General features: G+C 41.1%; 1 protein-coding gene across 1 annotated transcript in view; it reads left to right on the forward strand.

Moving 5' to 3' along the window:
* eif3e (eukaryotic translation initiation factor 3 subunit E) overlaps nt 1-16,297 on the forward strand; it is a 40,903-nt gene that overhangs the window by 19,592 nt on the left and 5,014 nt on the right. The window contains exons 7-10 of the mRNA XM_003219444.4: nt 1,510-1,634; nt 3,785-3,911; nt 7,886-7,987; nt 15,254-15,363. Coding sequence (XP_003219492.1) covers nt 1,510-1,634; nt 3,785-3,911; nt 7,886-7,987; nt 15,254-15,363 — 464 coding nt within the window. The remainder of the gene's footprint in view (nt 1-1,509; nt 1,635-3,784; nt 3,912-7,885; nt 7,988-15,253; nt 15,364-16,297) is intronic.

Here is a 16,297-nt window from a genome sequence, read left to right on the forward strand (position 1 = left end):
CTACATCTGCAAGCTGAAAAGTTTTTAAAAATAAAATGTGATAATTATGTAGAAAGCTAATACAAAATTGATTATTTTAATTTCTGTCAGTTGTATGTCTCATTGAAGGACTTCGATGTTTTGATCTTGTAATCAATATAAATGAATTGGATATAAATTATTAGAAAAGCATAATGCCACAAATAAGATTGCCAGAAGTCAGTAGTAATTTTCATGAAAAGCAGGATCAGTTGGGTTGAATGGATGACGTCCTCATTCTAAAAACATGTATTCCATAAATCTTACCTACATATTCTAAATGCAGGTAATATAACCATTAAAGGAGTAGAAATGAGGATAAGGTATACTAGGTCAACTTCCCCCTGTCATTCTCCATATGTGGAATTTGATGTGTATGGTATTAAAGTGCATGTTCCTGCTCCCAATTATTACATGCTTGCTTGTTTGCCTAAATTATACCACAGCAATAGGACTATATGCATCACAGATTTAACACAGAATGAATCATGGGAATCCATTGTATACAATTTAGCTGTTAAACTTTCTGCCCAATGACACTAAATGCTTCAAAAATGGAATACGTCAGTTTGCTTGTAGAAGCAGACATCTGGCGTATATCAGTATGACAACTGCTAGCAGGACACTTCCTTCATCTAATCATGTTTTCTAAATAAAAAGATATGATATTCCTAAGATTGAAGTGTGCACTCAAGTGCTATAAATTGGATGCGTGATCCTTGCCCCCCTCCCAAATGCTGTAGTTTTATTCAGTCTTTCTAGAGGCATCTGAATATTTGGATCATAAGCAACAGCAGTACAGCATTACCTATCATAGGATAGAAAGCTGTGTAATACTGACTCAGGTCTTTGGTATATATTGCTAACTCAGGTTGGGTTGAGCTTTTGCCAGATTTCTACATAAAATGTTAACATTAGCAAATGTGGCACCAGGAATTATTTTCACCAGCTGGCACTACATCAACAATCCCATTTCATTACTCCTGTACCATGCCATAAGAAGTGGTTTTTCAGATGGGATAGAGGATGCAGGAAAAGGGGAGAATGGATGGAGGCAACTCCTCTTCTTTTTTGCCTAGTGCAGTGTCTCTCAAACTCTTCTCCAGGAGTTTTGGAGTTCAGCTTCCGGAAATCCCAGTCAGCTTACCAGCTGTTAGGAATTGTGTGAACTGAAGTCCAAAACATCTGGAGGAGCAGAGTTTGAGAAACACTGGCCTAGAGACATACCTCTGATGGATTGAAAAAATCCACTTGATGGGGTATCTAAATCACTGATTGTCCGTGATTGTGCAGAGTGGGAGACAGCTCTGTTGAATGGCCCAAAATAATTTAAAACACTTAAATCTAGATATCAAGGAAGTTGATGATACAAATGTTTCCCATCTCATTATCCAGCAACCTCCTGTGCTCTCAAGCAATGTCCCTGGAAGATTGAGTAGTGAGCCGTGTGGGAGGGAATATAATGATTAATAGTAAATGTATTTTTTTCAGTCTGTCAGCTCTCCACTTCAGTCACTTCAGCAGAGAACATGGCTTATTCACTGGTCTCTCTTCGTTTTCTTCAACCATCCTAAAGGCAGAGATAACATCATTGATCTGTTTCTTTATCAGCCTCAGTAAGTTTTGTCAGAAAAGGGGGGAGTGATGAAATGTCAGAACAGTAATCCCGTTTTTTACCCTGAAGTGTTAACAGAGTAATCTTAAATATTAAATATTTAAGATATTAAATCTTAAATATTGGAAGATTATTCCTGTAACCTATGAGATCTTTTGACATCAAAGATTATAGATGGTTCTGAAACCATCTTCTGTTTTTTCAGAACCATCTATATAAAGAACCATCATTAAAAGACTAGGGGAGGTTTGTCTGTATTGGCTCTATGGCGCTCGTAAGTACGTGCCTCATTAGGTCATTGTGAAGTGAAATATGTGTCCTCTTTTGCTATTTCGTAGACTGTAGTCAGAGATATGTTAAAAGCGAACTGCTTGACTCCATTTTGAATACAGAAACTCAAGTTTGTTTATGGCCTTCAAATTGCTTATGTTAGAAAGCTAATTGTGGGATTTGTAATTTGATACTTAGTCTGAATGTTTTTACTCTTGTGAAATGTATCAAATATTGAAGGAATAAGCATTACAAAGTATCATTTTGGTAGCAGCCATCATAAACTTAGAAGAGCAATTATTTCAAAGATAACCTCACTTCTGCTTGCTGTAACTGATACTTTACATTTAAAGCTACCAAGAATTTTGAAGAGCACAGGCTATCTATTTCATTGACATTGGGTGGTGATGTAAGTGTTGCATGAGGTAATGCACTGATTCATTGCGGTCTTCCACTGTTTCAAGGGCATATGATTCATCAATTTTAGCAATTTTGTCTATATGGGACAAACAATATCTGTGACTTTATTTCTAAACTGAACAGTTCCAGCCAATTCTTATACAGCATGTCCAAGTTTATTGAACTTTGTTATAGTATCTAATATTTCATTTACATTTGTGTCAATTTTTTCATATAACTGATATGAACTGTTGTAGGATTTTTTTTTGCATATTGGCATGAACTCCCTCCCTAGGGAGATTAGGTTGGCGCCCTCCCTACCATCCTTTAAGAAACAATTGAAAACCTGGATGTTTTGGCTGGCCTTTGGAGAGACAGCCATTGGATGACCAGCCTCATTATAATTCTATTCTGAATGCTATTATGTTCCTTTCATCGTGGTATTTTAATCTAATGATTTTATCTTATATTGCTGCTATAGCCCCCCCCCCCCCCCCCCCTCCACCTTTGAAGTTGACTGAATGGCATTGGTGGTTGTTTGATATTATTACTGTTGTATAAACCTTTGTTTTAACTTCTGTTTTATTATCTTCTTGTGTTTTAAACTGTGTATATTATTGGTGTATTTGCGCTGTTACTTTTGTAACATTGTGAGCCGCCCCGAGTCCCCACGGGGAGATGGTGGCGGGGTATAAATAAAGTTATTATTATTATTATTATTATTATTATTATTATTATTATTAAATTAATGTTTTATTCAACACATTGGTCTTAAAACTTAATTGGTTGTGAGAAAAAAAACAGGTTGAGGTCACAAACATGCAGTAAATGACTATATGGGTAGGTTCTAATTGTGAATGCCGGGATATTGTGTAGAAATACTTCTTTCTTTTAGTTGTTTTGCTGTTATTTCTGTGATAATTTAGCACTGAGAATCACAGTGAATGTTTAATTTGGAATTGATGTAGTATTTGAGAATATTAACTAAATTCATTTCAAATAATGTGTTCCCCTTAAGAAAGGGTATATCAATATTCAGAGCCCACAGACATGGTCTTAAGATTATAAAGTTACACTCCGGTGAGTTAGCTTGCAGTATTTTAAATATTCATTTGAAATTGTACAATAAGTATTATACCAGCTGGAAGTTCCATGGCAAATATATTTTGTAGGGAACTAAACCAGAATTTATACGAATTGCTTAAATACAGACTTAAATTTTGAAAATAAATGATAATCTGCTTCGTCTAGAATAGAAGACAAAAAAAGGCACTGCCCAGAATACAGTTGTTAGGTTCAGTTAGAGTGATCCTCTTGTGTGTGGAACCTTTGCAAGTGAAGACTCACAATTCTCTTCACAATGGAGTTAATAATTGAATCCTGTCCTATAAATTGTTCACTAGTTTACAGTAAGGTGAGAATCTTGTATTCCTGTTTCCTTTGAAATTTCTGCTTCTCACGCGGAATAATCTGTTTGTCTAGATATCTTAATGCAATTCAGACAATGTGTCCGCACATTCTTCGCTATCTGACTACAGCAGTAATAACAAACAAAGATGTTCGGAAACGTAGACAAGTGTTGAAAGACCTGGTGAAGGTTATTCAGCAGGTAAGAAATAGTTTGTTCATGCCTATATTTGTAACGTTTATATACTGTGTGAAACAATGATATCTTCAAGAGATTTAAGCTAACATACATATGTAACAGGTATAAAATAGAAGTAAACTATTTCCAAATCTCAGTTAAAAAATAATAAAAGATAGATTTTTTTATTTTGCTTGTAAAATATTTAGGAAAAGTATTGCTTTGATTAAAGTTTGTGAACTTTATAGTGATGTTTAGATTTATTTTAGGAGTCTCGTTGACTTAGAACACATTTATTTGATTGTAGGTGATTTTAATAAAATTATGGATTTTTTGCTAGATATCACGATTAGAGTGGCATGTGGGTTAATTGATGTCTGGAGAATATACAGGAGATAGAGAATATGCTTTTATCTCTGTGGCCCACCATACATTGTTTCAGATTATTATTTCTTAATATCTTCATCTTCGGTTAGAAATATAAACACAAATTTGAATTCTCGATAATTTGAGAGTACCGTATATACTCGAGTATAAGCCGACCTGAGTATAAGCTGAGGCACCTAATTTTACCACAAAAAACTGGGAAAACATTGACTCAAGTATAAGCTGAGTTACCAATAAAATTACATTAATTTAGGCATCAGTAGTTTAAATGTTTTTGAATCTTTACATCAAACTGTAATTTAAGATATTACTGTTCAACTCTGATTAAATCATTATTTTCATCTTCTTCAATGTAAATGTGCTTATGTATCCTTTTAATAATAATAGAGTGAAATAATAAATGTAATAATAATAATGATGATGCAGTAAAATAATAAATGTATTAATAATAAAATGAGTAAAATAAATGTAAAAGTAACAACAATAATAAGAGTAAAATAATAAATGTAATAATTAATAGTGTAAAATAATAAATGTAACAATACCAATAATAATAGAGAAAAATAATAAATATAACATATATACTTGAGTATAAGCCGACCTGAATATAAGCCCACCAGGACCCTCACCCGTGTATAAACCAAGGAGGGTTTTTTTCAGTTCAAAAAAGGGCTGAAAAACTAGGCTTATACTCGAGTATATACAGTATATTGTGGTTATGTCTGGCATTTTATTGTTCACTGCTCAGTGATGAACAATTCAGGGCTCAAATTTCAGCAGATCTGAAATAACATTTTACAATATATGAAGACTGAATTTCTATCCTATTGATAGGGAAGATATATATATATACTAGCTGTTCCCGGCCACGCGTTGCTGTGGCGAAGTATGGTGGTATGGGAAATAAAGTATTGAGGAATTGGTGGTAGTTAAGGTCAAGGGTAAAGGTTTTCCCCAGACATTAAGTCCAGTCGTGTCTTACTCTGGAGGTTGGTGCTCATCTCCATTTCTAAGCCGAAGAGCCGGCGTTGTCCATAGACTCCTCCAAGGTCATGTGGGATGACTGCATGGAGTGGCGTTACCTTCCCGCTGGAGCAGTACCTATTGATGCACTCACATTTGCATGTTTTCGAACTTCTGGGTTGGCAGAAGCTGGGGCTAACAGTGGGGGCTCTCTCCGCTCCCCCAATTCAAACCTGTGGCCTTTCGGTCCAGAAGTTCAGCAGCTCAGCGCTTTAACACGCTGCGCCATCAGGGGATATTATTTCCTAAAGGTTGTGAATATACAATATTCCTGATTGGTTTTTTTTGTTTGTTGGAGGCAAGTATGAATGCTGCAATTAGGAGAAATGATTAGGATGTAATGGCCTTGCAGCTTTAAAGCCTGGCTGTTTCGTCCCTGAGTGAATTTTTTGTTGGGAGGTGTTAGCTGGCCCTGATTGTTTCCTGTCTGGAATTCCCTTGTTTTCAGAGTGGTGTTGTTTGCGATATTTTATGTGCGTCTACTGTCTGTGGCCCTGAGAAAACAGGATTTGCCAGACTTTGATGATGGGAATACTTTGTTGGGAGGTGTTAGCTGGCCCTGATTGTTTCCTGTGTGGAATTCCCCTGTTTATTTACTGTCCTGGTTTTAGAGATTATATTGTTCTGCATTATTCTATCCCAGTAATTATTTCATATTAAAGAAGAATCTCACTTATCTAACATTCGCTTATACAATGGATTATCCAACGCAGTCTGCCTTTTCATAATCAATGTTTTTGTAGTCAGTCTTTTAAATTCATTGTGATATTTTAGTCGTAAATGTGTAAATACAGTACAGTAGAGTCTCACTTATCCAACATAAACGGGCCGGCAGAACGTTGGATAAGCGAATATGTTGGATAATGAGGAATTAAGGATAACCCTATTAAACATCAAATTAAGTTATGATTTTACAAATTAAGCACCAAAACATCATGTTAGACAACAAATTTGACAGAATCCCTTTTCCTGAATCCCTTCTTATTATCCAACATATTCACTTATCCTGCCGGCCTGTTTGCATTGGATAAGTGAGACTCTACTGTATATTTCTAATCTTATATTATCTGCTCAGAACTGGATTATATGAGGCTCCTTCTTCACAGCTGTATAAAATGCACACTGAAGTGGATTATATGGCAGTGTGGAGTCAAGATAATCCAGTGCAAAGCAGATAATATAAGATTATAAATGGGTTATATAGCTGTGTTGAAGGGCCTTGAGTCTACACTGCCATATAATCCAGTGCAAATTAGATAATCTGTGGAAGAAGTCTAAGTGAGGCCTAAATCTGCCTGTCCCCTAACTGAAACCTGGCTGTCCCTTGGTTGCTAGGCAACCAAGTGGGCAGAGATTAGCCCTCTAAACTGGCAGCAATTGGATTAAAAAATTATTGCTCTCCCTCTCATTAGGACTTTATTTTTCTTTTCTTTTTGTTGTATCAACCTTGAGGCGTGGATGATGGGTTGTGTTGTCAAATTTTGAGGTTGGGGGGCCTGTACTTTTGTTGTTTTGTGAGTCGCCGTGATGCCATCACTCTTTTATATATATAGATATATATATAGCCTACCTTTTGGGTAGAATCCTTGTTTATGCTTATAAAAAGATTTAAAACGAAACAAAGAATTATTGAAAAAGCATGTGAAAGGTCTGGTATTTTGGTTTGCTGTTTTCAGTCTGAATAACTTTATTGAGATTTGAAATAGTTAAATGTGAAGTGAATAATATTTTCTTGTAATAAATGGAATTTCTTTGACATGTCTGTGGCAAGCATATTAAGAAAACGGGGAATATCCCAACAAGATTCTGGCAAATTAATTTAAGCATAATTGCCGACACAATGTTATTTCAGTTATCGAAGGTGAAAGAAAATTATATACAGTAGAGTCTCACTTATCCAACACTCGCTTATCCAACATTCTGGATTATCCAACGCATTTTTGTAGTCAATGTTTTCAATACATCGTGATCTTTTGGTGCTAAATTCGTAAATACATTAATTACTACATAGCATTACTGTGTATTGAACTACTTTTTCTGTCAAATTTGTTGTATAGCATGATGTTTTGGTGCTTAATTTGTAAAATCATAACCTAATTTGATGTGTAATAGTCTTTTCCTTAATCCCTCATTATTATCAAACATATTCGTTTATGCAACGTTCTGCTTCCCTTTAACCTTTCTTGCTTGTTTGCTTTTTTTGCGCACATCAGTCTGGAATTCCTTATCACCTATTGCTAATAAGCCAGTACTTAAATGCTAGGATGTAGTTTTGCATATTTTAATTCAAATGTTAATTTGTTCAGTATGTACCAAAGAAGACCTGTACAGAGATTTAAAGGCCAGGTTAAATCCTTTGCCTTGAGGATCTATCATGACCTGCTTTCTAAATAAAACTAGATGTCATATGAATTCAGTTGTGACTTTAATTGATCAGCAGTTGTAGCTTCAGACAGTCCTTGCTGCTTGAAGGGAAAGGGACAAACTGGACAAGAGTGCAGGGATTATAAATGACTTTGACTGCAGGCATTTTTAGACATAACTGCTGGGAAGTATTTACTTTTAAATGTAATTTTCTACATTTGCAGGAATCGTATACCTACAAGGATCCAATAACTGAATTTGTGGAATGTTTGTATGTGAACTTTGACTTTGATGGCGCTCAGAAAAAGTTGAGAGAATGTGAATCGGTAAGAATCTATTAAGTGTGTGTTTAAAAGCTGGAAACCTGTAAATGGCTATCAAGATTATTTACATGCAACAACAACAATAAAAATAATAACAACAACAACAATAAAACAACAACTTTATTATATCCCGCCCCATCTCCCCGAAGAGACTCAGGGCAGCTTACATGGGGACCAAACCCAGTAATGAAACAATAAAATACAACAATATAAGATACATTCAATTACAATGAATTAATACATAAACATCATAAAAGCATAAACTCAACAACAACCAATAGCCAGGCGCAATGTCTAAACTGTGATATGAATTCATGATCACTTGCTAAAAGTGGTAATTTGTCACGACCCAGGCTGCAGAGCACCAATAACCATACACAGAGGCCAGAATCTATCTAATATCTTTATTGAAGGAATATATAAAGTTAATAAAAACAAATGTAGAAAATAGTTCAGAATTAGACCTTTCAGGAAAGGTCAGAATTAGTCCAAAAAAGCAATGTCCAATAAGAAATATTAAGGTCCAAAGTTGTAATCCAGTAACCGAAACACTCACTTTGCCAAGCAAAGTGAGGGGAGATGACAAGGTCCTTTAGTCCATGAAACTTGAGCGAGGCTAGGAAATAACTTGATACTTGAAACAAGGCTTGAACGTGGAACAAGGTAACTAAGAACAAGAACAAGGTCCGTGGAATAACTTGATAAATCCGTGGAACAAGGCAAGGAGTGATCCTGGGAAACAAGGCAAAGTCCGTAGATAAACAAAGGCTGGGAAGCAAGGCGAAGGCTGGATAGCTAGGCAAGGCTTGAGCAGGAGCGAGGCTTGAAACGGAGCGCGCTGTCCAGACACAACTCGCTCCGTAGGCTGACGAATTGACTCCGCGAAGTTACTACGCGGGTAAAACACCTAAATAGAGTCTAGCTTTCCCGCCGAAACAGTTCTCTGGGAATCAGAACCGAAAGCTAACTCTGAGACCAGATGTGAGACTCCCCAAAGATTCTCACGAGAAGCAGTCTTAATTGGCCACATTCTTAGCTGCAATCCTTGCACTCCTGCGCGAAGCTGAATCCAAACTTCTCTGTTGTTTACAAAACTCCCGGCGCAAGAATACGGGAGAAGTAGGCTCTGGGCTTGTTTGACATACTTCTGGGAGACAACTTTCTTGCAGGTGCAAGGTTCCCAGATCTGCCTGGGAAAGATCTGGCTGAGAGGAATCCAGTTCAGACTGGGAAGGTAAAAAACCCAAGTTTTCATCTTCATCAGGAATTACAATGTCCTGAGCAGGACTACAAGGCCCATGGGTCATCACACTATCCCCCTCCTCAAGGCCCCTCCCAAACTGGGGCCCTCTCCCCGAGGCGCGAGGTCGTGGTTTGGTGGGATAGGTCTGATGAAAGCGACGGGTTAGATCAGGAGCATGGACTGTGGAGGCGTCTTCCCAAGAGCGTTCCTCAGGGCCAAAACCCACCCAGTCAATGAGATATTGTAGGCGGCGGCGGTGAAAGCGAGAATCCAAAATGTCCTCAACCTCGAACTCCTCCTCCCCATTCATCAAAACAGGAGGGGGGGCCGGTTGGTCTGTATCAGGTCGCACACCATCCGCCGGAAGGAGCAGGGAACGGTGAAACACTGGGTGAATGCGCATTGAACGCGGAAGTTGGAGTTTGAAAGTCACGGGGTTTAATTGCGCCACCACTGGATAGGGACCAATGAAACGGGCATCTAACTTCCGGCAAGGGCGGTGGGAGGGCAGAAAGCGAGTGGACAGGAAAACCCGATCTCCTACCTTGATTTCGGGGCCCGGCTGGCGATGTTTGTCAGCGTGGCGTTTATAGTCCTCCTTGGCTTGATCCAGTTGCTGGAGCAAAAGTTGTTGCACCGCTGTGAGTTCCTGCAGCCAATCCTCTGCTGCGGGAACCTCTGAAGTTTCAATGACAGGGGGGAAGAAACGTGGATGGAAGCCGTAGTTTGCAAAGAACGGCGTTTCTTTTGTAGAAGCTTGAACTCCATTGTTGTAGGCAAACTCAGACAGTGGTAACAGAGAAGCCCAATTGTCCTGTTGATAGTTTACATAACAGCGAAGATACTGCTCCAAAGTGGCATTGGTGCGCTCCGTTTGCCCATCTGTTTGGGGATGATGAGCTGAAGATAAGCGAGAGTCTATGCCCAATAGTTTTTGTAGTGCCTTCCAAAAACGAGAGGTGAATTGAGATCCACGGTCTGTGACTAAACTCTTGGGCAATCCATGTAGTCTGAAAACATGTTGAAGAAATAGATCCGCAGTTTCCTTGGCCGTGGGGAGGCCTTCGCAGGGAATGAAATGGGCTAACTTGGTGAATAGGTCCACCACCACTAAGATCGTGGTGAATCCACAGGAAGGTGGTAGGTCAGTGATGAAATCCGCGGAAATTATTTCCCATGGGCGAGATGGGGTAGGAAGGGGGTGTAAAAGCCCTGAGGGCTTCTCCCTTCGTATCTTGGAGCGCTGGCATACTGGGCAGGTGTTGACATATTTTTCCACATCCTTGCGGATCTTGGGCCACCAAAAATCCCTTAGGATCAAATGCATAGTTTTAAATAGTCCGAAGTGTCCTGCTGGTTTGCAGTCATGACACAGACGAAGCGCTTTTTCCCTGCCCGGTCCGGGTGGGATATAAACATGATTTCTATAGCAGAGCAGCCCATCTTTAAGCGAAAAGGGAAAATGCAGACCTTGGCGAAGTTGGTCCTGCGCCCAGGCATCTGCTTGCTGACTAGCCCTGATTTCTTGAGCACAGATGGGTCCTGGAGTAGGGGAAGTTGAACCAATGGGAATGGATTTGGTGTTCCCCACCGTGAGCGTGGCAAAGTTCTCAGGTTGTAGCAGTTGGGATTCAAAGGTCTCCTTGCGTCCTGCAGCGTATTCCGGTTTACGTGACAGGGCGTCTGCTTGCTTGGTTTGGGCTGGGGTCACATAATGGATCTGGAAGTTGAAACGTTCAAAGAATAAAGCCCAACGTTGCTGCCTCTGATTTAGTTTGCGGGCAGTTCTTAGATGTTCTAGATTACGATGATCAGTGTGGACTTCAATGGGAAATTTGGCCCCTTCTAGCCAATGTCTCCAAGTTTCAAAGGCTGCCTTTATGGCCAGTAGTTCTTTTTCCCAAATGGTGTAATTCCTCTCTGGTGTGGTTAGTTGACGAGAATAAAAGGCACAGGGGTGGAGGTGATCTCCCACCGGTTGTAAGAGTACAGCCCCAATTGCCACATCAGAGGCGTCCGCTTGCACCACAAAAGGGGTTCCAGGATTTGGGTGCTGTAGAATTGGCTGGGAGGTGAATAGTTTCTTTAGTTGCTGGAACCCTTTCTCTGCTTGATCAGTCCAGCGGAAAGGCTGCTTTCCACGGATGCAGCTAGTGATGGGGTCGGACCAGCGGGCAAAATCTGGAATGAACTTGCGGTAGTAGTTCGCGAACCCCAAGAAACGCTGCACCTCTTTCTTGTTAGTTGGCGCCCGCCATTCCAATACTGCTGAAACTTTGGCTGGATCCATGGAAAGCCCTAGAGGCGAGATGCGGTAACCAAGGAAATCTACCTCTTGTAGATCAAAAGCGCATTTTTCCAGCTTGGCATAAAGTCCATGATCCCGCAATCGTTGTAACACCATTTTGACGTGGTTCTCATGTTCTGATTGTGATCTGGAAAACACCAAAAAATCGTCCAGGTAGATTATCAAGAACCTGTCTAGATAGTCCTGAAAAATGTCATTGACAAAATGCTGGAACGTTGCGGGGGCTCCGCATAAACCGAAATTCATAACTCGGGACTCAAATAATCCGAATTTGGTCTGGAAGGCGGTCTTCCACTCGTCCCCTTCCCTGATGCGAACTAAGTTGTAAGCCCCCCGAAGATCCAGCTTGGTGTAAACCTTGGCTCCTCGAAGCCGATCCAGTAGATCCGAGATTAAGGGCAGGGGATAGCTGTTCCGCTTGGTGATATTGTTCAATGCTCTGTAGTCCACCACCAAGCGTAGTTCCCCTGACTTCTTCTTCACAAACATCACTGGGGAGGCGGCTGGGGATTGAGAGGGTCTGATGAATCCCTTGCGAAGGTTTGTCTCTAGGAATTCCCTGAGAGCTTCTTGCTCTGGTTCAGTCAGGGAGTAGAGATGCCCTCGCGGGATCGGGGCCCCCTCCACCAAGTCAATGGCACAGTCATAAGGTCTATGTGGGGGTAATTTCTCGGCTTCTTTCTCATTGAATACATCCCAATACTCGGAGTACTTCTTTGGCAAGGTGATGATGGGCTCGGTGTCTGTGGCATGGCATACCTTGGCTACGAGGCAATGGTTTTGGCAATACGGTGAAGCAAACTGCAGTTCTCTGTTGGACCAGGAGATGTTAGGGTCGTGGAGAGTCAGCCATGGAATTCCCAAAATCACAGGGAAATGGGGGACCTCGGTAACAAAGAAGGAAATCTCTTCCATATGTTCCCTTATCCACATCCTGGTGGGTTCCGACCACTGACTTACGGGGCCCGTCTTGAGGGGACGGCCGTCTATGGCTTGCACCACACGGGCATTCTTGAAATCATGATATTGTAATCCCAGAGAGTCGGCATACTCTCTATCGATGAAATTGTTGGTAGCTCCAGAGTCTATCATGGCGTGGATCATGACGGGTCCCCTTTTTGCTGACCATAATGTGACCACGAGAAGGAACAGGACCCCGGTTGGCGGCTCTTGGATGGATTTTTTGACCGGGTTGGCGAGCCTCTCTACACCCGGTCGTTGGCTTCCCCCGCCGGCTGTGTGCCAGTCGGCTCAGACGCCTTCGTCTCCGTGGAGGACGCCGCCGCAAGACGGGCGGCAGGCTTCCCTTTGGCTGGGCACTCTCTGGCGAAGTGGCCCCCGTTCCCGCAGTACCAGCAGAGGTTTAAGCGTTGACGACGGGCCTTCTCGGCGGCATCTAGTCTGGGACGCACATTGCCCAACTGCATCGGCACCTCCTCGCCTCCTCTGGGGTATGGGGTTGGCGGTGGGGGTCTCCACACCGGACGTGGCTGAACGCTGGCGGGAGCGGGGGGTTTTGCCCCGGCTCTACTGCCCTGGCCTCGAACCCACTGTTTCCTGTTGGCAATCATGACTTCAGCCCGTAAACATTGATCAATGAGTGCCTCGAGGGTCTGGGGAGGATCCACCTTGGAGATTTCTTCCAGCATTTCAATGTTGAGACCCTCCCGGAATTGTCCCCTGAGGGCTACATCGTTCCAGCCGGTGTTGTGGGCCAGCACTCGGAACTCGGCTATATACTGAGACATAGGTCTGTCTCCTTGGAAAAGGCGACGGAGTTTGTGACCGGCTGCCTCCAAATTGTCCTCGATTCCCCAAGTCTCCTTGAGGTGGTCCAAGAAGTGTTGCGCTGATCTTAGGTGTGGAGAGACTTGGTCGAACAGTGCCGTCGCCCAGCTGGCCGCTGGCCCGTCTAGAAGACTGTAAACCCATGCCACTTTGATGTCTTCTTGGGGAAACTCGGCAGCACGGGCCTCCAGATAAGCTTGACATTGGCGACGGAAGACATGAACCTTAGAAGCTTCTCCAGTAAACTTGGTTGGCAACGCCATGGCCGGAAGACGAACTCCGCGTTCCTTCAAACCCCTTATTTCTCCATCCTGTGCATTGAGCTTATCACGGATTCGGTCCACCTCTTCCTTGTCGATGGTGTAGGTAATCGGCTGGCCGCTCGGCCCAGGTACGACTCCGGTAGACATTCTGGCCGAGGTTAATTGGTGCTTAGGGTGGCGGAGTCAAACTGTCACGACCCAGGCTGCAGAGCACCAATAACCATACACAGAGGCCAGAATCTATCTAATATCTTTATTGAAGGAATATATAAAGTTAATAAAAACAAATGTAGAAAATAGTTCAGAATTAGACCTTTCAGGAAAGGTCAGAATTAGTCCAAAAAAGCAATGTCCAATAAGAAATATTAAGGTCCAAAGTTGTAATCCAGTAACCGAAACACTCACTTTGCCAAGCAAAGTGAGGGGAGATGACAAGGTCCTTTAGTCCATGAAACTTGAGCGAGGCTAGGAAATAACTTGATACTTGAAACAAGGCTTGAACGTGGAACAAGGTAACTAAGAACAAGAACAAGGTCCGTGGAATAACTTGATAAATCCGTGGAACAAGGCAAGGAGTGATCCTGGGAAACAAGGCAAAGTCCGTAGATAAACAAAGGCTGGGAAGCAAGGCGAAGGCTGGATAGCTAGGCAAGGCTTGAGCAGGAGCGAGGCTTGAAACGGAGCGCGCTGTCCAGACACAACTCGCTCCGTAGGCTGACGAATTGACTCCGCGAAGTTACTACGCGGGTAAAACACCTAAATAGAGTCTAGCTTTCCCGCCGAAACAGTTCTCTGGGAATCAGAACCGAAAGCTAACTCTGAGACCAGATGTGAGACTCCCCAAAGATTCTCACGAGAAGCAGTCTTAATTGGCCACATTCTTAGCTGCAATCCTTGCACTCCTGCGCGAAGCTGAATCCAAACTTCTCTGTTGTTTACAAAACTCCCGGCGCAAGAATACGGGAGAAGTAGGCTCTGGGCTTGTTTGACATACTTCTGGGAGACAACTTTCTTGCAGGTGCAAGGTTCCCAGATCTGCCTGGGAAAGATCTGGCTGAGAGGAATCCAGTTCAGACTGGGAAGGTAAAAAACCCAAATTTTCATCTTCATCAGGAATTACAATGTCCTGAGCAGGACTACAAGGCCCATGGGTCATCACATAATTGGTGATTAGAAAAGTTGAGGTCTACAAGAAATTACCAGGAAATAGGTTTTTAAAATGGGAAAACTATTCTCCTTTAAAAGTGCAATAGCAGGAGGTTGGTGGACTTCAGTCCTAGACATGTAGTTCCTTGCTTATCCAGCACAACATTGTACAGTTGCCTTATAGGTTAAATCAATGTTGTTTGGAGTTGAATGAGCAGAAAACTCATAATATGAGCATTGTAGAATTGGTGTTTTTACATTCTTTTAGAGCATTTATGTTCAAGAGGCAAAGATCCATTAAAATTCTGAGAATTGACCTCATGTTCCAAATGTCAGGCATGATGCTTACCCGCTAGTTGAAGCCATCATTAAAACCCTACATACAGTGAAAAGTTGAGCTGTTGGTTGTTCTTGTCCAATAAACTAGTTTTAAGTAAAGATGCATATTTGTAAATCATATTTGCAAATGGGCTGTTCCCTGCCATTCTCTCCCCCGTCCACAACTGTATGCTGTCTTGCAGGTTCTTGTCAATGACTTCTTCTTGGTGGCATGTCTTGAAGACTTCATTGAAAATGCTCGGCTCTTTATATTTGAGACTTTCTGCCGTATCCACCAGTGCATCAGCATAAAGTAAGAATATTAAATGCGTAATAAGACAAATCTTACCTGTAGTCAGATGATTGATCTTTGGTTACAGTGATGTTAAATTGCTTCAATAGTAGCTAAATTGTGTAAGGATACTACAGATTTTATTTGCTGAGATACATTCATACACGTTAAAAGCTCATTTGATCTAAAATATTTTGAATTGGATGGTACCATTATGAGGTGGGGGAGAGGTTTCATAAAATATTGCTCATCTATATGTGTGTGTGCATGCTTTCAGTGTGGCCAGTTGACTTAACAACAATTCTTTTAGTGTGGCCAGTTGACTTAATATTTGGGAGCATTATAAAACTAAGGAAATCAGAGGTCACACATTGCTTTTTTATTTGCTTTTTGGTAGCTACCATGAACATTTGTGTATGTGAATTGCTAGACTCCCTTCTTTCAGAATTGTCATATCAAGATGACTTGTTGTGATCAATCTGAAAATATACTAGTTATTGTACATTACTATTTTTAGACTAGGTTATTTAATTAGTCATTGCAACTGGAATTGGGAGCCTTGTGTGGCTTAAGTGGTGATAGTGATGATAGTAATAGTAGTGATATTTCATTGCCTTTTCTCTTGTGTTGGGGCTTCAGACAACTTGGAGAATTAAAATGGATACAGATAAAAACCCATAGCAGTAAAAACAAAAAGTTAAAATACAGTTATTAGGAGAATTGTAAGCATTTTAAAATAAATTAAAGCATATTTGTTACAAGGCAATAAATAAAGCCAGTAAAGCACACCATTAAAAGCTTTCATTATGAACAGTCAGTTCCCAAATATTTAGCATGAGGAAGTGTTAACACTCTTGTGGTGTTTGTTTTGCTGCCTGTACCCCTGTTCAGAAGATTTCACCTCACTTCCTGTCCCTATGATTATTAGTTTGAATTAAATTGGCTTGTTGAGAAA

This window comes from Anolis carolinensis, chromosome 4 (assembly GCF_035594765.1).
Source record: "Anolis carolinensis isolate JA03-04 chromosome 4, rAnoCar3.1.pri, whole genome shotgun sequence".
Taxonomy (NCBI): domain Eukaryota; kingdom Metazoa; phylum Chordata; class Lepidosauria; order Squamata; family Dactyloidae; genus Anolis; species Anolis carolinensis.